Consider the following 24088-nt stretch of genomic DNA (forward strand, 5'->3'; position numbering starts at 1 on the left):
CTTAGGGGACAGTGAAACACATTTTGCCGCTCACCGAAAATGTCTATTTCTGGCCAGCCCTAGAAAGATTTTCAAGCAATAACTATAACTCGCAATGTCTTATTACGGTATTTACCAACTCTAATGTGCGTCTTGTTTTTTTAGGTAAATTGTGCTGAACATAGCCTGTGCGGTGCAACCGGAATTCAAAATCAAAACCACGGCGTTTGTATTTTTTACCGCATAACAGTGTTGTACTGCGGCAAAGCTGACTTAAAAAAACTGGCTGTCATTGCGCAACACATTTTTTCTTGTTAAAAAGTCGGGTGCGCGTTAGGTTTCTACTTTGTTTAGGAGCTTTAATGTAATTTCTACGTTAGTTTTCTACTTTTGACTCATAGGCTTGTAAAGCGGGCGCACATTAGTGTTAGACTGGCAAATACTGCCAAATAAACTGACGTTGTGTTTTGTCATTTTTATGCATCTTTGCCTTATTCGACCCGCCAAATAATTCTATCAGTTTCGTCGGTCCCATCAGGGTCGAATTAATGGAAGTCAATTGTATTTTATTTTATTGTCATTTTGACGATGTGATGGCAATGTGCTCATCCTGTCTGGTCTTCCTTCTTTTGTCTTCATTTTTTGCACTTTAAATCAAGTATGAGATTATAAATTTGCAGACTTAGTATGAAATCAGCTGATGCAAGACAGGTGGGATAATTGAATGCTAGGAGAGGCCTTCATCCTGCACTGGACATTAAACATGCCGATAGGGATGATGACATTGAAAGGAATCAGCAGTGACCACCAGAAAGCTGAGCTAGTTGGTAAGGATTCATAATGCAAAAATGGGGTAAGGCATGCAAACACGGACACAAGAGAAGAGAAGTGCATAACACGAACACTGACTATCAACTGAAGGAAGCACCAAGGCAAAAAAAGAAAGATTTCAATTTTCAACAAAGTAAGAGGAAACACCTTTCTAATAATTTACCGTCAAATAACGTACTGGTTCTTGGAGATGCCATCATAAGTGATACCTATTGCAAAACCCTTGCTTTAGGTCCTAAGCACTGTTTTAAGCCTAACATAAAACCCGTTGACGTTTTAAGCCTACCTCACTGCAAAACCAGGTTTGTCCCGGAAGAAGAACGCTCGCGCTGTATTTTAGAGGGCATCGCAAGCATTAAACAATCAACTATTCATATTAAGACGTATGACCCTGTCCGACCATTAGTTAATTACCTTGTGGAGCATAAACTTAGACCAGTAATATCAGACAAGGAAGGTTATTTTGTGATTATGCCAGATGACATGTTTTCAGTAAAAGTGATATCACCTATAGAAAATAGTTTTCAGTCAGTAAGACTCAAGCCTTCGGCAGTTTTGACTTCTGTCAAGACATAATCTAGATAGGATTGTCTCTAATGTCAAGAAAGCAAAATTGCTCACGTTAGAACTGTTTTTCTCGGCGAAGACCCATAAGCGAAAGATTCCTTTTCATGCTATAGTGTCAGAGAAAGGGACATGGCAGGTCTGTGTGGCTAGTCACCTACAGAACTGCTTAGCTTCACTAGTTTTTTTTTTTTTTTTTTCAGACCCCTTTTGCTTGCATAATTCTCAGGCACTAGTACCGTTTTTGACAGAGGAAAATCTTGGTGAATGTACTACTTTTAGTGTGGGTATCGAAGACCTGTATTACTCGTCGCCACATGACAAGTTACTAAATTCCGTAAATGAGTGCATTAAAGAACAAGCGTAAGAGTCGGCTTTTATTGACAGATGCGGTGTTTCCACGGGAGCTTTTCTAGAAATTCTTTCAATGTACTTGAAGTCGACGCTGATTGGGTGGAGAGAGGGTGTGTATCTGTAGAAATCAGGAATTTGTATTGATTCAAAGGTGGCCCCTATTCTTAGTCATATTTACCTGAGCAAGATTGACAGCTGCTTAGAGAAAGCCTTAGGCAATTGTGTTAGTAAGGTATTTCGTTACGCTGATGATTACCTGATTTTCTGCAATAAGGATGAATTTGATTTTGCTGCTACCGCAGTAAGTGAGCAATTTAAATTAAATGAGGAGGATTAAAGTTTATCAGGGAATTGCCTCAGAGACACGTAATACAGTTTCTAGACATTTCCTTGGTCTTCAAACAAAATCATATATGTTGGCCATACTCCCCTAGATCTTTGAAGCCATTGTTAAACTTTCAATCCAAGCATTCCAATGTAGTAAAAAATGGAATAACCATGTCGTGCCTTATGTCTTCCCTAACCAGATCCTGCAGCACAAAATGAGCACCAGTTTTAATGCACAGGTCTGGTGCCTATTAGAAGCAGGTTATCTTAGTGTAGCAGCGGGCCACTGTCGCTGAATGCTCAAAGAAGTCGATCTCAAAGGGGACGGACGTGATTACAGAAAGCAGTAATAGCAAAAAAAAAGAGTAGTTGCTATTCCTTACATTCATTCAGTATAGCACAGGCTTAAACAAGTTGCATGCAGATATGGTGTTAATGTTGTTCTTACTGCTCGGTAAGATATGCTAAGCTAGGTAAGATATGCACTGCCATGCAGAGAGAAAAGGAGCAGGGGAAAGGGAAAAAGAGAACAGATATTTGTCTAGTGAAGCACATCAAGAACAACAATTTTACTGACTGTCGTATGGATGTAGTATATAAATTTCTGGTTAGCTGTGGCCATTTCTACGTAGGGCAAACAAGGCGGTGTATTAATCGGAGCCTAATGGAACATAAAAGGTCGTTAACGGGTGGATCACCTTCTAATCTTTCCTTACAATGCCAAGATTGTAACTGCACGCCTGAGTTAGATGAATGTGCGATATTTTACAGGCATAAGAATGAGGATATGTGCCTTATGGTCGAGGCATGGCTTATCAATAATGGTGGAAGTGCGTGCGTGAGACAGCCTTCAATTACCTTACATAAGGAAGAGATCAGTTGCCTTAACAGTTATCTCTCACACAGATTGGCATGTGTGCCCGATTGACACGTGGTGCTACCATTCCAGAGCATGTGCAAATGAGTTTTGTGTCTTTTCATTTTTTTTCGCCTCAGTACTTCCTTCAGTTGCTAGTCAACGTTCGTGTTGTCCACTTCTCTTCTCTTGTGTCCGTGTCTGCACGCCTTACCCCTTTTTTGCATTAGTGACCACCAGTTGTGCTTGTCACTTCTGCTACCACTGAGCTCCTTCCTCATCTTGCGGCTGTAAGCTCTGCTGGCAGACAGTTTTAGCTGTCAAGTTTTTTCCATGTCATACTGTTGCCTGACAAAACTGTTGTACCTTGCTTGTGCAGTGTCCATGTTCCAGACCGATTATTATGTGTGTGGCTTGGCACACCTCTGCTCGGGTAGCCTGGTGGCCCTCACTGTGGAGAAAAACACAGACAACTCAGCCGTGAGTGCCTTATTTTGCTTATCGTCTGCCACAGCTATTCAGTGTGTGTGTCATCCTGCAGCTGAGCACAGAGTTGTAGGTACAATGTCTGGTCAAGCAGCCGTACTGCTATATGGCAAGCTGTAAAAAACATTCTAGCAGTTCTCATACACTTGTAGTAATTTAGTCCACAAAAAAGAACTGAGGCACTCAAAATGTGTGCAGATAAGTGCACTATGGTATCCCTCGTAGCTTAGGTGTGAATTAGGGATGCTCGATGTCATCAGTTAATATATTGTTACGTCCAAGCGCGTAAAAGAGACGCGTGGATGAAGAAGAGAAAGAAAGAGGAGAACGAAGACTGTGCAGCGGCCATTCCTGTTGTTCGTAGCCTGCCGTTCCTGCTCTCGCACGCCTAAATAAACCCCTTTTCCCCGTGCTTGTAACAAATTGGTGGAGGTGCGGGGTACACCTCGTAACCATGGAGCCTACGCTGCTACAACTTCGCCGAAGCCGTCGACTTGCCGGACTTCCGCCACCATCACCTGACATGACTTAATACGCCTGCCAGATTCCCGAAGGTTCTGACGCGGCTTCAAGGCCAGCACCTGGCGTTCCGTGGCAATACTGCCGGGTGCCACTCACTTTCGGAGGAAAAGCCAGAGAAGATGTCAACGAGTGGCTCACAAACTACCGAAGGGTGAGCCGATCTAACGGTTGGAACTCGACCGCACAGTTGTCAAATGTTGTGTTTTCCCTTACCGACACAGCACTCGTCTGGTATGAGAATCACGAAGACACGCTCACTTCATGGGAGCATTTCGTAGAGTAGCTCAGAGCGTGTTTTGGAGACTCTAGCGCAAAAAAGAAACGCGCCGAACAGACGCTTTCGCAAAGAGCTCAGATTCCCGGCGAGACCTGTACGACTTATATCGAAGAAGTGCTGAAACTGTGCAAAATAGTGAACTCTCAAATGTCTGAAGAGGACGAAGTTGGACATTTGTTGAAAGGGATAGCCGAAGACGTCTACAATTTTTTGATCGGCAAAGAAAGCTTGGATTCCGTGTCTGACGTCATTCGCCACTGCCGGACCTTTGAGACGCTGAAGATGCGACGGATAACACCGAAGTTTGTTCGCCTGGCTAATGTCACAACGGTGGCAAGTGTAGACCCGAGTTTGTGTGTTGACCTTCCATCAACAATACGGCAGATTGTTCGCGAAGAGTTGCTCTATCGGGAAGAGATGTACCGTTGCACACCCGGCATCGCTAGTGCGTACTTACCACACGAGATGCGAAACACGGCCGTTTCGACCGCATGGCAACCCACGGTTCACTCACCGACCGTCGAGTATAGGTCTACCCCACAAACGAGAGGGACCCTAAGCTATCAAGATCATGACTACGACCAACGCCCTCGCCGCACGCACGCCTCCAGGCAGCCGATGCCTAGCCATGATGAATGGGACCCACCTGCTGGCAATGCAGTCGACAGCAACATGCGTGACTACGTGCAAGAACATCGAAATTTGCGGCATCTGCCGGTGTGTTTCCAATGCGGTGTCGCGGGCCACATAGCGAGATTTTGCAATCGTCGCCCAACAACGTGGAATCGTCGATCGGGGTCTTCAACAAGGACCACACCTCCTACGAGGACAACTCAAGAGCCATGCACCACCTCTTGGTCAGCTGGCGTCCCTCCTGGCAATGATTACTGGCAGAGAAGCTTCCGGAGCCGCTCGCCGGCATCTGACAGGAGTTTGACGCCACCGCCAACTTCTCGTGCACCGCGTTTACGTCAATCTCCATCGCCAGTGCGCCGCTCAGCCTCGCCTTCACAACCGGAAAACTAGCTAGCGCGGCCGATGGGGGTGAGGTCGCTCGACACATGCTATCGACAGAATCGCCCCCTGCAGTTGCTATGATTAAGAACAAAGTGCATGTACTTGTTGATGGTGTTCCTACAATGGCTTTAGTGGATACCGGGGCAACTGTATCCGTAATGAGTCTCGGTTTTAAAGGTTGGTTGGGGCGCAAAGTTGTATTTCCGTGGGACCAGGCTGCAACATTTTGTGGAGTGAGCGGCGAGTCGTTGCGCCCTGTTTGTGTGTGCACTGCTGAAGTGTCCCTGGCTGGTGGAGTTTTCGCGACGGCGTTTGTAGTTATTCCCCGATCGACGCACGAAGTGATTTTGGGCATCGACTTTTTGCGGCAGTGTGGTGCGACCGTTGATTGTCGCACAGGGGAAGTTTGCGTCGATGACCATGTTTCGTCCGGGCTCTTAGAGGAGACTTGCAGTCAAGGTGAACTTTGTGTGTCTGCAGATACTGTTGTGCCTGCGTCCACCTCGGTGTGCATGCCGGTTGTATGTCGCGGTGAAGTTCCAGGCAGTTTCGATGCCTCCGTAGAGCCAATGCATCTAAATTGTGTGAAGAAGAACGTTTTTGTCCCTCATTGTGTGGTATCCATCTGCAACAGGCGTGCTGGCTTGTGGACGGCCAACTGCTCGGCAGAACCCGTCCTGCTTCCAGACGGCTTGAAACTCGCCTACTTTACAGAATACACGTCTTCGTCCGTAGCCATACTAACAGACTCTCCGTGTGAACCTGCTGACCCTCGCCAAGTCTCAGACAAAAAGCTTCTGTCTATGATAAACAAGTCGCTCAGCACAAGGGAGCGCCATACCTTGGTGGATACGCTTTCTAAGCATCTGTCAGTGTTTGAATTTGCGCAGCCGGTTCCCGATTCCCGAGTCATGAACGCGCCATACTATCGATACGGGATCTGCGCGCCCGATCAGGCAAAAGCCTTATCGCGTGTTGCCTAACGAGCGCAAGATAATCGGGGAACAAGTGAGTGACATGATGAAAAATGGGATAATACAAAAGTCCTCGAGTCCTTGGGCAGCTCCGGTCATACTCGTCAGAAAGAAAGACGGTAACTGGAGATTTTGCATCGATTATCGAAGATTAAACGCCGTGACTAAGAAGGATGTCTACCCGCTGCCCCTGATTGATGATGCAATTGATTGCCTTCATTCGGCCTCTTATTTTTCTTCAGTGGACCTGCGCTCAGGATATTGGCAAATCCCGATACACCCGACAGACAGGGAGAAAACAGCCTTCATAACCCCGGATGGATTATTCGAATTCAATGTGATGCAATTTGGGTTGTGCAACGCTCCAGCAACCTTTGAAAGGTTCTCAAAGGTTCATGGACACCATTCTGCGTGGGTTAAAATGGAACATCTGTATGTGCTATCTTGACGACGTTGTTATATTCGGGCGCACATTCAATGAGCACAATACGCGCCTGGATATTGTCCTCGACTGCATCAAAAACGCCGGCCTGGTTCTGAACTCCAAGAAATGTAAATTTGGTGACCGTCAAACCCTTGTGCTGGGTCATCTTGTTGACAAAGACGGTATCCAGCCTGATCCCCTCAAGACGGCAGCTGTTGAGGCATTCAGTGCGCCGCAGTCAGTGAAGCAACTTCGTAGTTTTCTGGGTCTTTGCTCTTACTTTCGCCGATTTATTCCTGGTTTTGCTGACGTCGCTTATCCTCTGACAAATCTGCTACATAAAGACGCACGGTTTGAGTGGACACCCGAGTGCGAGTCAGCATTTCGTCAGTTGAAGTTCCTGCTGACCTCCCGACCTATCCTTCGCCACTTCAATCCTACTGCGCCGACAGAAATCCACACCGATGCTAGTGGCGTCGGTTTGGGTGCCGTCTTGGTCCAACGTTATGACGACCGTCAGCACGTGATTGCTTATGCAAGCCGCTCATTAAGCAAACCTGAACGAAATTACACGGCGACAGAGCAAGAATGCCTCGCTGTAATCTTTGCAGTTCAGCGATTTCGCTCGTACTTGTACGGACGCCCATTCCTAGTCGTCACAGACCACCATTCCCTGTGCTGGCTCGTGAATCTTCGCGACCCTTGTGGTCGCCTTGCGCGCTGGGCTTTGAGGTTGCAGGAATATAACTTCACTGTTGCCTACAAGAGTGGCCGAAAACATGCTGACGCAGACTGCCTTTCCCGTATGCCACTTACTACGACGGACTGCGACGCAGACGATTTTGATCATCTCGTCGCTTCTGTGACATCCGCTTTTCCAGAAATCGATGCGTTCAAAGCAGAACAACGGACAGACACCAAATTGGAGCCACTCTTCACTTCTGCCCATTCAAGTGCAACAAGCAGCTACTGTCTACGTGACGGGCTCCTGTACAAAAGGAACTACTCAAGCACGGGTGCACGCTTCCTTCTAGTGGTGCCGGAGCGTCTCCGGCCAGCAATCCTTCAGGCTATGCACGATGACCCTACCTCCAGTCACTTAGGCACTGTGCGCACCCTTTATCGCATTCAAGAACGCTTTTACTGGCCCCGGATGCGACATTCGGTTGAGTTGTATATCGCCAGCTGCATACAGTGCCAACGTCGGAAACGCCCAACCACTGCCCCATCTGGTCTCCTTCAACCTGTGCCGCCTCCCAGCTCACCCTTTCGGCAAGTTGGAATTGATCTCTTAGGCCCTTTTCCAAAGTCATCTAAGGGGAACCGCTGGATAATTGTCTGCGCCGACTATTTCACGCGCTATTGCGAGACAGCGGCTATACCATCAGCCACCGCCACCGAAGTATCGCTCTTCTTACTTCACGTTATTGTTCTGCGACATGGGCCGCCTGGTGTTATTATAAGCGACCGGGGACGTCAATTCACGGCGGATATCGTGGAAGAGCTTGTGCGTTTATGTAACTCGCACCTCAGGCACTCGACGCCGTATCATCCGCAAACGAACGGCCTCACTGAGCGCACTAATCGGACAATCACAAATATGCTTTCCATGTATGTTGCGTCCGATCACAAGAATTGGGATGAAGTTCTACCGTTTATTACTTACGCCTACAACACCGCCAAGTACGAGACGACTGGCTACAGCCCCTTCTTCCTTCTATATGCTCGGCCGCCCCGGTATACGCTCGACACTGTCCTCCCTTTTTACCACCATGACAATCCTACGGTCGCCGATACGCTATGCCTTGCTGAAGAGGCTCGGAGACTTGCGCGTCTGCGGACTTTGGCATCACAAGAAAACTCCAAAGCCCGCTACGACGCACGACATCGGCCTGTTGCATATCACCCTGGTGATCTCGTTTGGCTTTTGACTCCTACAAGGAAGCGCGGTTTGTGCCAAAAGCTGCTGGCAAACTACGATGGACCGTATGTTGTCATCGACAAAGTCAGCGAAGTGAACTATACTCTCGCGCGCCTCACGAACAATTATAGACGTTCTGCTAGGACACAAGTCGCGCATGTAGCACGGTTGAAATCATGCACGCCACGACAAGCTTCTTGACTCGCCCAGTGGGCTTTGTCTGCGAGGAGAGGTATATGTTACGTCCAAGCGCGTAAAAGGGACGCGTGGATGAAGAAGAGAAAGAAAGAGGAGAACGAAGACTGTGCAGCGGCCATTCCTGTTGTTCGTAGCCTGCCGTTCCTGCTCTCGCACGCCTAAATAAACCCCTTTTCCCCGTGCTTGTAACAATATGTTGATATTGCGTCTTGCCTGCATACTTTCAGACCACAGCCAAGGCCTAAGTTTTGTGCCTGGAGGGTCTTCTCTCCTCACTGCCATGCTAAAAGACACTCAACATGGGGAAATTTCGAGTCTCGCACCAAATCTCGATAAGTTATAGGCTTTGCTGGCTCGTTATGCCACTTTTCTTGGCTCTCTAGCATGTTCCGCAATTACCTTATTTTGTCATCACGTAGGAGTTCGTAAAAAAGAAAGCCACGGTTTCTCAGATAACGTGTGAAAAAAATGTAATGATGATGGCTAGTTGTCTATGCATGTTACATTGTGCAGGAGCATGCAGAAGTAACAGACCCTCCCAACAGCATTTTTCAAACTGTGGCATCACTTGATGGAAGAGCTGCAGTTCATTTCGGTTTAAGGCGTAGTCACATGCCTGAAGAAAGTCAAGTACGAATATTTTTGCCAGCTGTTGGAAAAATTTCAGGCCATACCAGAGGGTAGTTTGGGAGAACATGTTACTATCTCATAGAAGGTGCAAAGCTCTTGTGTGCATAAATTTGTGTCACATTTGCTTGCCTTACCTTTCTGTCCTTGATAACACAAGTCGCGGCACTCGTACCTTCTCACCCCCATCTCTTGTCGTAACGTGGGGTCTTCCTGGATCTGCCTGATGGTTTCCTGCTCATTGCACTCATCGATTCAGGCTTTTCTTCTCCTGTTTTATTGTATTTACAGCTGCATTCTGGTATCAGGCTGGTATGCATTGCTCTATCGTCGCTCCTGTGAAGTGCTCATGCTGGGCCTTGGCACGTCTGGTGCTGAGTCATGTGAAATCTCACAAAAGGGGTCGAATCCTCAAAAAGTGACTGCCTGAGAATATCCACCCTTGCTAACTTTGCATGCTTCTGTTTAGGTTTCTGTGAGCAACTTTGGGAAGAATGAGAGGGCAAATCCCACAGGCATGGGATTTGTAGGCATGAGTAACCCATTTAAGTACAGTAATACCTCGTTAACTTTAACTCGCATATCTCAAAAAATTGGCTAATTCAAAATTTTCCGTGGTTCCCGAACCATTTTTTATACGTGCCATGTATTTATTGCCCTTGATCTCTGAGTACTTTTGGGCCAAATTGCGGTTACCTTGAAATCTTATCTGAGAGCGGAACAAGAACTCCACTGCTAGAGTATTTGCTTCGCGCGAGGCTGCCACGCCTACCACGAAGTGGACGTTTTCCCCAAATGTCAAGTTGGAATTTAGCGGCGTAACAACTTTGTCAAGCAACCATGTGGCACAATCATGGGTGGGATAGAGGTGCGTAGAGGCAGGCCCTGCAAAATAGCACACTTGATGCAGTTCGTTTTGTTCGCTTAATGCAACACGCAAAATTTGCCATCAGAGGTGTGATTTCCATGTTAATTTTATTCTACGCAACATGCACAGCACAAATTTTTTATTCTACGCAACGTAGAATAACAACTCACGTGCCACATGTGTTCTAATACATCCTGCCTACATAGCGCGTACTCGTGATTGCTCACGTTGCTTGCATACACAACGCACGTGGGACTGACTTATCGTGAATGGTGCCACAGAAAGCGACGTATGCGCTCACAAGTACACTCTATGTGAGCAGGACGTACCGAGTGAATTTGCTGCCAAAATTGCTGGCATGGCTGCAAACGGAGGGGACGGTGAGGGCGGCAACGATGAAAGACCTCAAAAGGTGACAGCATCAGCCAAAGCAAGAAACATGCCTCGCTTGCTGCGAAATACAGTTGAGTGCAGCAGCGGAAGCGATCGGCTCTTGCGATGTGTGAAGCAGCTCAAGGATGCCTTTCTAGGTGCAAAGGCTACTGCAAAGCAGACCAGCCTTACAAAGTTTTTATGCACTGAATAGAATGGCAGTGCCAAAATACAGAGCTGGTTGATATCTATGGTATGTTTTTATTTTTTATTTTTTTTAGACATTTACGAAGAGCCAGTTCAGAAGCTCTTGTTGAAAAGCTGGTCGTAGGAGTGAATTTTTTAGAAAAACTAGACTTGTCACTGCAATTTCCGGAACTTTGCTTATCTTAAAAATCCACTTATCTCAAAATTTTTTCTGGTTTTTACTACTTCGAGTTAACGAGGTGTTACTATATTAAATTTTAATGTTTTACATGTCAGAACCACGATCTGATTATGAGGCACGCCATAGCGGGGGACTCCGGATTAATTTTGACCACGTGCAGTTCTGTAATGGGCATCAAATCTCTGGGCGCACAAGCGTTTTTGCATTTCGCCCCTACCGAAATGTGGCCGCGGCGGCCAGGATTTAATCTTGCGAAACTGCTTAGCAGTGCAACTCCATAGCCGCTTAGCCACCGTGCAGATATCAAATGGTGTGAAATTTTCGTTCTGACCTTACATACAAGTACCTCCAAGTGCAATGCAATTGTTTTTCATCGAGCGAAAAAAAAAAAGCCAATAAGAGGTTCAAGAGTAATCAAATTCCACGAATCCAGCTGTATATGTACAGCTTTTGAGCTCAGCAGGCCTTCCTGGTGACAAGTGACTTCTTTTCACTGAGCCAAATGTCTAAGTGGCTGTTCTTCATGTCACGACCTTCTCCCTTTCTCCAATAGGTGTATGCAAACAAGTTATGTGGCTACAGAACTTGTCTGCATACTTGTCTGTTAAGAAGAGAAAGTGAGGAATTTATCACTTGCCAACAAAAAAGTACTTCTAGCCGTAGTCCACATTCAGTTTATAAATAACTAGGGATGTGCGACTATCGCATTTCACCAAATCATATTAAATAGTGAACATTCGAATAATTCGATTTGCGAATTGAAAATCTATTTCATTTTTCACATATTCAATATATTCGATGTAAAGGCCAGCACAGTACCACATGTCACGTGCACTGCTGAGTCCCTCGTGCTCGATGCCGCCCAAACGAGCATTTCACTTCGTTTTCACTGCTAAAAGAGTGCCGAGGGCACCGTGGCTGATGCAGTAAAGGACTTTGTCACTGTGGGCGCTCCTTGGCGTCAGCCCGATGCTGGGATCGCACATACAGCACCTAAACGCCGCAATTTGCAGAATGGAACCGCGTCAGCTGGAGCTGCTCTGTCGGTACTAGGTTCGCCAATTTTGACAGAACCGATCAAAATGATAACGTGACAAGGGAAGAGGAAACAACAACAAAAGCAGAGCATGTTTCGTAAAGTGCAAAGATCAGGCGGATTAGCTGCTGATAGGCACGCAGATCGTGATACGTGACGACAAACTTCATGCCACCTCAACAGCTGTCAATCTAACCCTCAGGCATGACCTCAAAACCGATCACGTGATGAGCCACCCTTATAAACGTACTAGCAGCAAGCATTCCGCGACGGCTTGCAGCTTGCCTTCAATCAGCCGGTGGCATATTTTCATTATGGCCACACTTCCTTGACCATTAGGCCTAATTGGCACTTCTGCATCAGGCATTGTCAACTAAAGTTTTGATTTGGTACCCAATCGATGCAAATCCATGTACAGCAGTCGCATGACACTGGGAAAGCTGACAAGTGCACGGGATGGCAATGAAGTTGCTCATGGCCCCTATCTTTGCGACACATGGAACGACGGTTCGATACCATTCGCATTCACACATTGCTTTTTCTTCTTTTTTAGCTTTCTTTGTAGCATTTTCCAGACCTTCATATACTAGAACTGAGCTTTAATCAGTGCTAGCATATTGATTCATTGTTCCCTTTAATAAGAGTAGACCATGCTGTATAACTTGATTTCTGTGTAACTATGTTACTGATAACTTGCAGCATTCTTGCTATGCAATGCTAGGAGACTCGCGAGCATGGGCAGCACTGTATTTTTTTGCCGAAAAATTAGCATTAAATTTTGTGAAAGATGTTCTGATAAACGATATGATATTCAACTTTTCTTTTTTCTTGATTCAATTCAATATTTGGTATGAGATGTGCTGTTCGGTATTCACACACGCCTACTAATAGCAATAATTATGGACCGCCTCTTTCTGACAAGTTGCATTGTGAAGAATGTTGATGTCTATTTCTTCAGTGACTCCTGTATCATGTGTATTGTGCCTGCTATGAACAGTGCTTAAGAAGTGTTCGGTTGAGGCCAACTGCAATTTTCCTGTACAGATATGTGTGAAATGTAGAAATGCTATAAGTAGACAACCACTGAACCTATGAATGAAATATTTTTACGAATATTGTAAGAAATCTTTAAATTTCCTAAAAATTGAAGCACAACATTTACGCTCCTGTAACTTCTTGCAATAGATAGTATCACAATTTCATAAACTATATTTGTCATCATATAAAGCAGGCAAATATGATGAAATTGTTTACATCTTGTGTAAAATCAATTACCTGATTTACAGGAGTTTTGCAAAGGTCCTACTTGCAAGTTAGGGGTATATTTCAGAGCCCTGTATTATAATGTATGAATTTTGTCCTCTTCAAATGACTCTAAAGATGCATTTTGCAAAGTTTTGATATCATTTATAATGCTTAATTGCAAAATTGTAAACTTGTAAATTTGAGGCTTCAGTTTCCTTGAATTTTTCAGTTTATGACAATTTTTCCAAAGGATTGCTAGCCTGGATCAATGATCTCTGTCCAGCGGCTTGTATAAGTTTTATTTTCAAAAGTGAAAAACTTGATAGTATCAAGATTGGTTCATTAGATGTCGAGCACTTCACCTTCATGTGTATGCAGGCAGGAGCACCTGAGGTAAAGGTTCCTCTTAATTCCATACTGCCCAAGTGCTTTTCATGAGGTTTAATTTACCAAAGTGGCACAGACCAAATGATAGTGTAGAGACAGCTGATTATACCAGCTACACGCTACAGTAGAACCTCATTGATACATTCATGTTACATATGTTTTCCCGGCACCAACGTTTGCAATCGAGAACACAAATAAATGACCCAATAGATTTAAGCACATGTTTGTCTGGTTCATATGTTCCCGGAAAACAAGATATTTTGGCACTAACGTTCAGTAGGTCACCAAACAGGAATCGTATGATATGTTTTCTGCTAGATCCCATGTAAACAATAAAATGCATGAGGCGCACGCGATCGAGAATAGTGTATAGCTGCCCACCACGGCAGCGTCACCGCAATACTTGCCCACCCGTCTCAAGTGACAATGCCGGCATGCACTCAGTTTCTAATTTTTACCAGCAGATCTTCTGCAGGGTCGTCGCATGCGGCATTCACAGCTATCACCGCCAATCCTATTGTGATAAGCACCTTCGCTTATGTGTTTCACAGCGTATAGTGCCCTCAGAGCATAATGCACACTTTTAATAGGTGATAAACAAAATGTACTGCCGTTCCCTGCTGCAGACTGCGATCGTATATGTTTTCCAACCACTAGATCGCATGCGAACAAGAAAAGGCACAAGGCGCGTGCGATCAAGAGCAGTGTATAGCCGCCCATCTCATGTGAAAACGACAGTGCGCACAGTTTCTTATTCCTGTACCACCAAATCACCCTGGCCATCGCAAGCCGTATTCACAGCTATCACCACTAAACCTGTTGCAATAAGCATCTTCACCTGATTCACAGCACATGGTGCATAGTACCATTGGTATACTATACTGCATGCTTTTAGTAGGTGATAATCCAAACGCGCCTCCGCTCCCTGCTGCAGGCGGCGCGATGTGGGCATCATGGTTCGCTTCGGCGGCATCTGGCATCGCCTACCAGCTCAATTTCATTTCTGTTTCCCGTGGGCCTCTTAAAACACCATGCAATAGGAAAATAACAAAGCATCTCTTGGTCTGCCAAAGCGCCACCAGCTCGACGCATGTCAGCGTCTTGTGCCAGCACAATCTGCACAACGTTTCACATTACGTAGATGTAAACAATAGTCGAGTCTGTCAAATTTTTTTAGTTACTTCGGATTGTACATTTTCCTGTTAGTGCGCTTTTTCTCATGGCTTTTTCGAAAACATATAAATGAGGTTCTAATGTAGTTTTCTCAAGGATGGCGCACAATACCAACACGCCCAACATTCAATACTTCTAACACTACTTTTGTGGGTTGTTGCCCATTTTATCCGAATAGCCAGTGCTCATGTGCTTGAGTTAGTTATCTGCACCTCTGCCTGCACAAGGGCTACAGTGTTGCCAACCCATGCTGAAATGATGCCTCAACTGAGGTTACTGAATGTGAGCAAAAACAAAGAGGGGGCTGTCAGATGGAGTAGCACACATGGTATAAATGTTATAAACAGGGAAACGGTGCCTTGGAAAGGCTGGCCAATGTTTCAATATGAGGACCTATCTTCGTCAAAGGCGGCCTCGTCATCCTTAACAGGTTAGTTTTAACAGGCTAGTGGAGTGATGTCATGTGCAGTTGTCAATCGTGGCTGGCTGTAAATGGAGAGACTGAGAAGAAAATGAGTGCTGTCGTTTGACGTCTCTAGGTGTGGTTTCTAAGACAAGGAGACGAGTGGGAGAGTGGGAAGGTGGTAGGAAAAAAAGGATGACAAAAAAAAAAAGAAGAGAAGGACGCAGAACAGTAGGTTGTTGGGAGAGTGAGAGGTTAGCACTCTCGTGACTGCACCTATTCCCATTGATAGCATGTTATCGATGGTTACAAATTGAAATTTTGCTGCTCTCCGAGCGGTTCTGGACAGCTGGTGACGTCTAATGCGTTAAAGAGAAACTATTTTATTGGTTTCACTTTTGTCTTTCTCTTTTCTACTTTGCGGGGATACTTAAAGCACCGTCATAGTCGGGGTGACGAGTGCCCGTAGTCGCGAAAATGGCGTCAACGTCACACACCGCTGCTCCATGGAAATGACAAATTTCGACGGATTCCGACGCATCTAGGCTCAAATTTCTGAATGATGGTAGCAGCACAGACTTGGAAGACGATTTCAGTTTGTCAGACTTTAGTACAAACGAGGAAAGTGCGTCAAACCACCCCAGAACGTCAACGGGCCAGTGATTTTCGATTTCTTCTCAAACTGTTTGGTCGCTGCCGCGCATTAATCGTAAGTTTATCCGGCATGTCCTAAAAGGTCACAGTTCTTATCTGCAGGGTGTCAATGTCATTCAGGTGGAACCGAACGATGGAATTAACAGCCGGCAGCTGCGCAGAAAGTGCAGTTTTGTGCACGAAGACAGCCGGGAGTGGACCTTGGCATCGCGCTCCGCAGTACCGCGCAGTGGTTCGTAAGGGTGTGACGGTTCACTAGGGCTAGTGTTTTCCTATGTATCTAAAGAAATTTTGTACATACAGAGCTTATATATTTGCAGGATTATTGCATAAGGCCCTTGTGTTCAAAATGTACATTATGAATTTTTATATTGATTTTTTGCAAAGCAGCATCAATGTTTTTATCTATCTTTCTCGTTATTGTTACAATTTTTTTGTTTTAATAACCTTTGTCATACTATTTTTAATAAATATGTTATTTGAAATTAATACTGTTGGAAAGATAATTCCTTCCTCTACAATGTGATACCACACACTTCAACATCAAGCGTTTTCTGTGGCAGGAAAAAATGCATTTCCTAGACCACCCAAAAACTACCAATTTTCCTACAGTCACGAAAGTGTTAGGGAGTATTCAGAGGTGTCGTAGGCAGCGTGCATTTTTGGTTTTAGTACTCTGACTGGAGGAACAGCTCTTCTCAAACAACAAATGCATGCCGCCTACAACACATCTGAATGCTCCCTAAACTCTTGCTCCCCTAACATCCCACCATGCTATGTCTTTTTCTGTATTTTCTTTTTTCCCTTTCTCCCTTTCTTTTTCCTGCCGCCTTCCCACTCTCCCACTTTTGTCCCTTCGTCTTAGAAATCACGCCTAGAGATGTCAAATGACAGCACTCATTTTCTTTTTAGTCTCTCCTTTCAGAGCCAGCCACCACCGAAAACTGCACAGAATGTCACTCCGCTAACCCGTTAAAACTAACCTGCCAAGGATGATGAGGCCACTTTTGATGAAGATAGGTCCTGTTAACGAAACGTTGGTCAGCCTTGCTGAGGCATCTTAGCCCTGTTTATAACCTTTATGCCATGAATGTGAGCAAGTCATGCTATATGTAAATTGGCTGGCATGTGGCCTGCGAGAGTATTGTATTGTGCATATTGAGGGAAGAAGGTCGTAGATCAATGGGGCACTAATCATAGTAACCAGATTCGAAAATTATTAGGCTTTTTGGGTGGGCATGATTACTTTTTCCATCCACTGTATTAAATTACTGGGGCTATATAGAGTAACAGTGCATGGGACAGGATAAATGGAAGGTTGTTGAAACCTTTATCAAAATAATAAAAAAAATGTTTTGATCCCTTGGAAGCATATCCATCAAGGCGATAGAGGGATGAAAAAGGAGGCCATTTCAACTGTTGTTGACCATTTTAGAGGCACTTATGAAAAAAAGTAGCAACTGCAATATGTGGCGCCATCTTTTGGGAGAACCAGTGGGAAGGTGCCGGGTGGAAGGAAATGGTTGTCTTGTTTGTCATGTCCCATGCGCCGTTACTGTGCTTGCCCTTAACTTGCACCAACCGGCCCAATTTAGCACTGTTTTGCAGTTTAATTTCTGCGGTGGTTGGGATGATGCAGGAGGGCAGTCGACCCCAGCTGAGGGTTATGGAGCCCCACCTCGGCGAAAGTGTTGAGCGCTCAAGTGACATCCTTTCTGTGCGGGGTTTCCGGGCTTACCGGGCCAGTGACTACTGCCTTGGTGAGCACTCCTCTCTGGTTCCCTAGACTTTTGAAGGAATGGGACATGCAGCACCTGTGCAGGGACAGGAAAGCGGGAGATAGGGGAAAGCAGGGTTCTTTGCAGCAGTGTGACATCACCTTGAGGGAGGGGCTTTACAGGCATTTCAAGAAATGTGGATCTAGCTTGCATAGCTATTGGGGGATTAACATGAAAGGGTATAAAGTAAGGGTATGCGGATATCAAATATCACCGAATCGAATTGAATATCTCTGCATCAAATCAAATAGCAAACATTCTAATAATTCAATTAACGAATAGAATATGTATTTGATTTTTCGAATATTTCATATATTCAATCTTGAGACCTGCCCAGTTGCCACATGTCGCATGTGCCGCAGAGCCCCTCGTGCTCGATGCCGCCCAAGCAAGCATTTCCGTTCGTTTTTTGGCTCTAAAGGCCCTACCACTGGCATGCGTCAGCATGGTTTGGCATGCGCCTACAAGAGAATGCGTAGCTTCGCATCGGTTGGAGGAAAAGGGCGCGCTACCACTGGACACAAGCTCTGATGTGCACCAATGCTCGCTCCTCAGCTGTGGTGCACTGTTGCTTGACCATTTTGTCTTCGAACCTCCAAGTCTGGCCTAAAACAGACAGCTTGAAACAATAAGTTAGTGATCTGTATGCTCTTTTAGATATAAGAAGCACATCTGATTAATGAATATATGCGTGCCACAACAGTTTCTTTTTATCTTTGAAGTAAGAATAGGGCAGAAGATATCGACAACAGTGTTGCCTGCTGCCCACGCCTGCTGCCCACGCTGTTGTCTGTCTTCAAGATCGCTTTGCTAACAACTGCATGACCATGCCATATCATATCAAAAACTGTCGTACGAGCTCATTGCAGAGCCAGCTATGTAAGAATTGGTTGTGCAAAGTATAACTGAAAGATCTTTATTAGAAATGCAGTTAAACCTCAATGGCTTTACAGGAAAGCATGCGCCACTCTATCCACTGTTATGCCTGCTCCAAACTGCTTCAAAATCATCCGTTTTAAATTGCTCCAAAGTGAAATTTAGTCTGCGCCACACAGCTCCAAAATGCAATTTTACTTGCTCCAAAAATTGCTCCAAAATGACTTTGGGAAGTCCCACCCCTGTATCTATAGCTTGTCTACTCCTGATTCTTGTTTCTGTCTAATCTTGCCCATGGAGCACCTCACTTATTTTTCTACGTTGTAGCATCAACACCACATCGGGCAGCTTTCACATTGAGCAGCATTCAGTGTATTGCTAGAAAAGTTTCACTGTGTAAAGGCCATGTTCTATTGTAACTGGTTTGAACATGTCAAGTTGTCTTTCTCGACATTAATGAAATAGCATACCATCAGATACTACAAACTTGAGAATCAGAGGGTTTTAATGGGTGCCTTTCGTTGCCCTTTGCCAAGTCATACTATTGAAGCACTTATTCAAATGTATGGGCACAGCTCATTTGCATAATATAAAAAAATACATATAAACAGGTTACATATAAACTTCAAGTCACCACACAAAAAAATTAAAAAGTACCAGTTTGGGTTTATTGTTTTTAGCCTACTATAATGTTATGATTGAGAAAGACATTCAATTTGATCTGTGAGGCACTAAATAATCGCTGTGTCATATTATTTTATTGCACAACACTAGGCATGGTAGACAACTATTATTAAACCTCAAAAGAAATATAATTTCATAGTGCTTATGAGCAGGTGATGCTTTAAAAAATTATCACATTTTAAAGGGCCCCTGAAATGGTTCGGACAAATTTTGCAGACGCGTAAGGTACAGCTAAAATTAATCGTTCGCACCACAATTCGTGTGAACCGTCTTATATTAAGAGAGCTACGGATGATTACAAGTTACCCTCCTCCATAGCCGTGCATTTTCTCCTCAACTCGTTTGCCGAGTAATCGGGGCTAAGCTCCGCCTTCACTGGCCTGCGTCATGATGGCATGTCTTGTCATCTACTTCCGGTTCTCTAGGAGCGAGCATGCGAAGCCTCTCCAACCTCTCCGGCAGCTGCTTGGCAGTCAACCCCAAGCGAGAGCTATCGAAGCAGTGTGCATTGCGAGCATTCTGTTGTAGCGCCGAACATGTCTGGTATTCCGGTAATCACAGGCAGGCTGGGCCTTTCAACGGATGGGTGGAGGCATAAACTCAAGCTGATGAAGCAACTTTAGCGTAGACGTACGTGAGCGTCCTGATCAGTCAGCATGGTTCATTCACCTGTTCGCGCGGAGCTTAACCAGTCAAACAAAGAGGTAATATTTCTCTAAACAAATGTAAAACATTTTAAACATTTACAAAAACCGCATGTTAATGGTTACTCTCCTGCAAAAAATTTACACCAGCAGCAAGGAAGAATACATTTCGTTACTGCTACTGTGTTTGGTTGAGCTCTGTGCCACCAGGTGGCTGCACCATGCAGATCATTCACATTTGTGCTTCTGCTCATCCCGTGAAACAGCAAGGTCAAGTGGCCAGGCTCTGTCCCCTCAATTGCGTTTACCCGAATACCAGACTTATGAAACGCTACTGTGGTAGTAATCCTCCGGTGTAAAGGGACGGCTGCAAACATGCAAATTATGGTGCCGATCGGATAGTGACAGTCAGATGCGCTGCAGCCACTCCGCTCGTCTGTTGCCTTGCAGAAGGACGCGATGTCACAGCTTGACACATATTGCCAGTTGCTACGCTTTTAGCCCACAATGCAACAAAGGCGATTCATGGTGTTCCCGAGAAGACAGACTGACACTTACTGCAAAGCTCTCATCAAGACAGAGCACATTATAACCCAAGCCAAGGCATTGCACTAGCCGATGACATTTGCTGTGTGCCGGAAGTGCTTAAGTGTAGTGAGAAATTGTCCTGGTGCATTCTCTTTCTGTTACTTTATTTTTATAGAAACAAATTAACTAACATTCCAACTATTACGAACATCATTTGTTCACCATAAAGGTGGAAAAATTATCGATGACGCGACCTGGGCAGCCAATCGAATAGCTCGCCCTACTGACGTCAATTGGGTGATTTACATCATATGGGTAGGGGCAGCTGAATATTTCGCCAGCAGTGTGCTGCGATCGGCAGCGATGTGCATTTTTAAAACCTTATAATTAATAAATTACATGCTTTATGCGGAGTACTTAGATGTGTCAATTAATGATCGAAAGGACCTACTCTAACGACTCAGTACATTTGTACAACATCGTCAAAATCGTTCCAGGGTCCCTTTAACAATGTTGCACAAAAGCTACTGCACTGAAATAATATACTAGTATGTACTTAAAAAACACAATTTTATACTGTAATAATAATAATAATAATAATAATAATAATAATAATAATAATAATAATAATAAAATAAATCAGTTGATCAATTGTTTTTTATAGTGCCTAGGAACAGCTAGAGAGCCTCCATACCGGTGCACTTAAAAAGCAATATGCAAGACAAAATGTACAGAGGACACAAATGTGGTAGACAAAACAATGCAAGATAGAGAAATAAATAAGGAAAAAGAAAATTAGGAAGTGTGAAAGGGAGTAAATTATACAACATGACTATCTACATACTATATACAAAACACAGGAAGTGAGCTCTGAAATATGTCACTACAGGCACAATTCTTATTGCAAGTTTTTTGGAGTTGAGCCATATATAGGACAGTGCTAATGCAACAAGGCCAGGCAGAAAATGCAGAATGTGGCCTGGTGTACTGTTGCGGCATGAAGATTACACATGAACAAGAAACTGTGGGCACTTTATAAGGCCATGGACCATCTTATAGAGGTACAAAAAGTCTAATTAATTGAGTCTAGAGGTGTGAGTTGAGGTATATTTGAGAAGGCTGAACTATGGTCGCCAGAATGACAAAAGTGATGCTTGTACATATCAATTTATTCTGGACGCATTACAATGAGGTCAGAATTAGATTTACACGTTGCACCGCTATCTACAGAGGCATACTCTAGTAGTGGAAGGCACGCAGCAGAATACAATTTTAGAAAATGAACAGGTGTGTGGAAACCATGCAATATATGACATACAATTCCGAGAGCGGGGAGGGCACGTTGTGCATATTTAATGTCTGAAGGGAAGCTTAGCTTTTTGCCAAAATACACACGAAGATCTTTCATTTCATTGACCCGAGGTAGTGGAGCCATACCGAAGGGTGCATGAAAATTACAGATGGTGTGTTTTCCATGTATAACTTAATACCATAGTTTGGGAAGCATTTAAAAGTACCTTATCATTTCTGCACTAGCTTGAGAGTGAAAAAATGTCTTTTTGGAAGCCAATGCAGTCACGGACACTGTTGACAGTCTTAAGTAGCTTTAAGTCCTTGGCACACAAAGTCATGCTGTTCATCTGTTAAAATGTTCTTAGCACAAACAGAAAGCGACCTTTCGACGCAGTGCAGAGGATGGATATAGGGGATCAGTTAGTAACTTCATGTGTAGCACCCGATTTGTGCACGGGCAAAATTAACGCTGCCTTCCAAGTAGTAGAAAGACTTTAGGAAACTATTGAAGGTGCTTGTGAGAACCGGGACAAGTATGCTTCTATACGTCTTAAGCATTGTGGGAGGAATACCATCAGCAAAAAAAAATCCTTCCTGAAATCCATCCTGAAATCCTGAAAGAAATCCATCCTGCTCAATCTGTTTACCTGCCTGCAAGGATTACAGATTCAGCGATATCAATTCTTGATCTTGTATTATGCTCTGCTAGCATCTGTGACTATAAAGCTGCAGTGAACGAAGAGATCTCTGACCACAAAATAGTGTACTTCACATGCGCACTTCCTACTCGATCACAGCTACGTACTGCCAAGTATATCACTTTAAACTTATGATTCTGCTGACAATCTTCAAATTGTGCATTGTTTGGAAGAACTACTTGTACAGCTTGATACTGACGATGACGTGAATTCTTTGTGGAGCAAGCTTAAGTCCTCGTGCCACTTTTGTATTAGAAAATTCATTCCAGGTAAAACAAAAAAGATCGGCAGACAGAATCCTTGGATAAACAGAGAGGTCATTCATCTCAAACCTAAAATAAAATGATACCGAAAATCTAGAGATTATCACAGGACGATTGTTAGCACGATGGCAAATGACTTGGCTCTAAAACTGAGAGAGACAAGGGAACATTATTTTACGGAAACACTTGCTCAAGTTGCCTCTCAGAACTCCCCAAAATTTTGGCAATTCCTATGTAACATAGATTTCCAACTTTCGTGGGAAATATGCGGTGGTGAAGTAACAATTACAGATGCAAAGAAAATAGCCAAAGCGTTTAACGCGTTTTTTCAAAGTGTTTATTCCACTTTAAGCACTAGTGTTGCCGAGAGGCAGATATTTGACAGCCCAGACGTGATCAGCATAACTATTGAAGGTGTGACTGAGCTTCTTCTACGGTTAGACGCAAAGAAAGCTACAGGGCCAGATAATATTCCTCCTACTTTTCTTAAAAGATATTCGGAAGTATTAGCTCAATTGTTGGTTATTATTTTTACTAAATTTTTAGCCTGGTGGTACTGTTCCCGACGATTGGCATTTGGCACGAGTAATACCAGTTTTTAAGAAAGGTCTCTGATCTTCTGTAAGTAATTACAGACCAATATCACACACTTGTTGCTGCTGCAAAACTTTACAACACATCATAGTCACTTACCTGAATAACTTTTTGGAAAGAAATAATATACTCACGGCTAATCAGCATGGTTTTAGACAAGGATACTCAACAACCACACAGTTAGTAGTCACTGTCCATGAGCTCGCTTCCATGCTTGATGGGGGCGGTCAAGTTGACCCTATTTTCTTGGATTATTCTAAGGCATTCGACAGAGTCCCTCATTCGAAACTAATATATAAAATGAAACTTCTCGGAATACACGTACAGATCATAAACTGGGTAAATTCATACCTGACTGGTCGTAAGCAATATGTGGAAATAAATGGATCATGCTCCCAGTTTTTGGGAGTAACATCAGGCGTACCTCAGGGATTGGTGCTTGGTCCAGTAATATTTAATATTTATATTAATGACGGAGTTAAAATTGTGGAATCATCTGTTCGTGTCAAATTGTTTGCAGATGATTGCATTATATTTAGCAACATTCGAACTGTCTCTGATCAGCTTTTTCTGGAAGAAGCCTTGGATAGGCCGGCAGAATGGTGCAACGAATGGGATATGGTTATTAATTATGACAAAAAAGTGCATGTGTGTATTACAAATAAGTTAAGAAAGCTAGAATGCTTGTACAAAGTGAAGGATAATAAGATTAGGAAGGTAGAAAGCTGCAAATACTTGGGCGTAACTTTAACTTCACGTCTATCCTGGGTGCCTCACATAGACAATATAACCTGTGCAGCCCGAAAAAGATTAGGATTTCTAAACTTTAAATTAGGTGACTCCACAT

The 24088-nt window shown here is 44.2% G+C and overlaps 1 protein-coding gene across 1 annotated transcript in view; it reads left to right on the plus strand.

The window, feature by feature from the left end:
- The window catches only part of lt (vacuolar protein sorting-associated protein light), a 214925-nt gene that overhangs the window by 67542 nt on the left and 123295 nt on the right, over nucleotides 1–24088 (plus strand). Inside the window, exons 10-11 of the mRNA XM_075682740.1 lie at nucleotides 3291–3391; nucleotides 17523–17643. Coding sequence (XP_075538855.1) covers nucleotides 3291–3391; nucleotides 17523–17643 — 222 coding nt within the window. The remainder of the gene's footprint in view (nucleotides 1–3290; nucleotides 3392–17522; nucleotides 17644–24088) is intronic.

Source organism: Dermacentor variabilis, chromosome 2, assembly GCF_050947875.1.
Source record: "Dermacentor variabilis isolate Ectoservices chromosome 2, ASM5094787v1, whole genome shotgun sequence".
NCBI lineage: Eukaryota > Metazoa > Arthropoda > Arachnida > Ixodida > Ixodidae > Dermacentor > Dermacentor variabilis.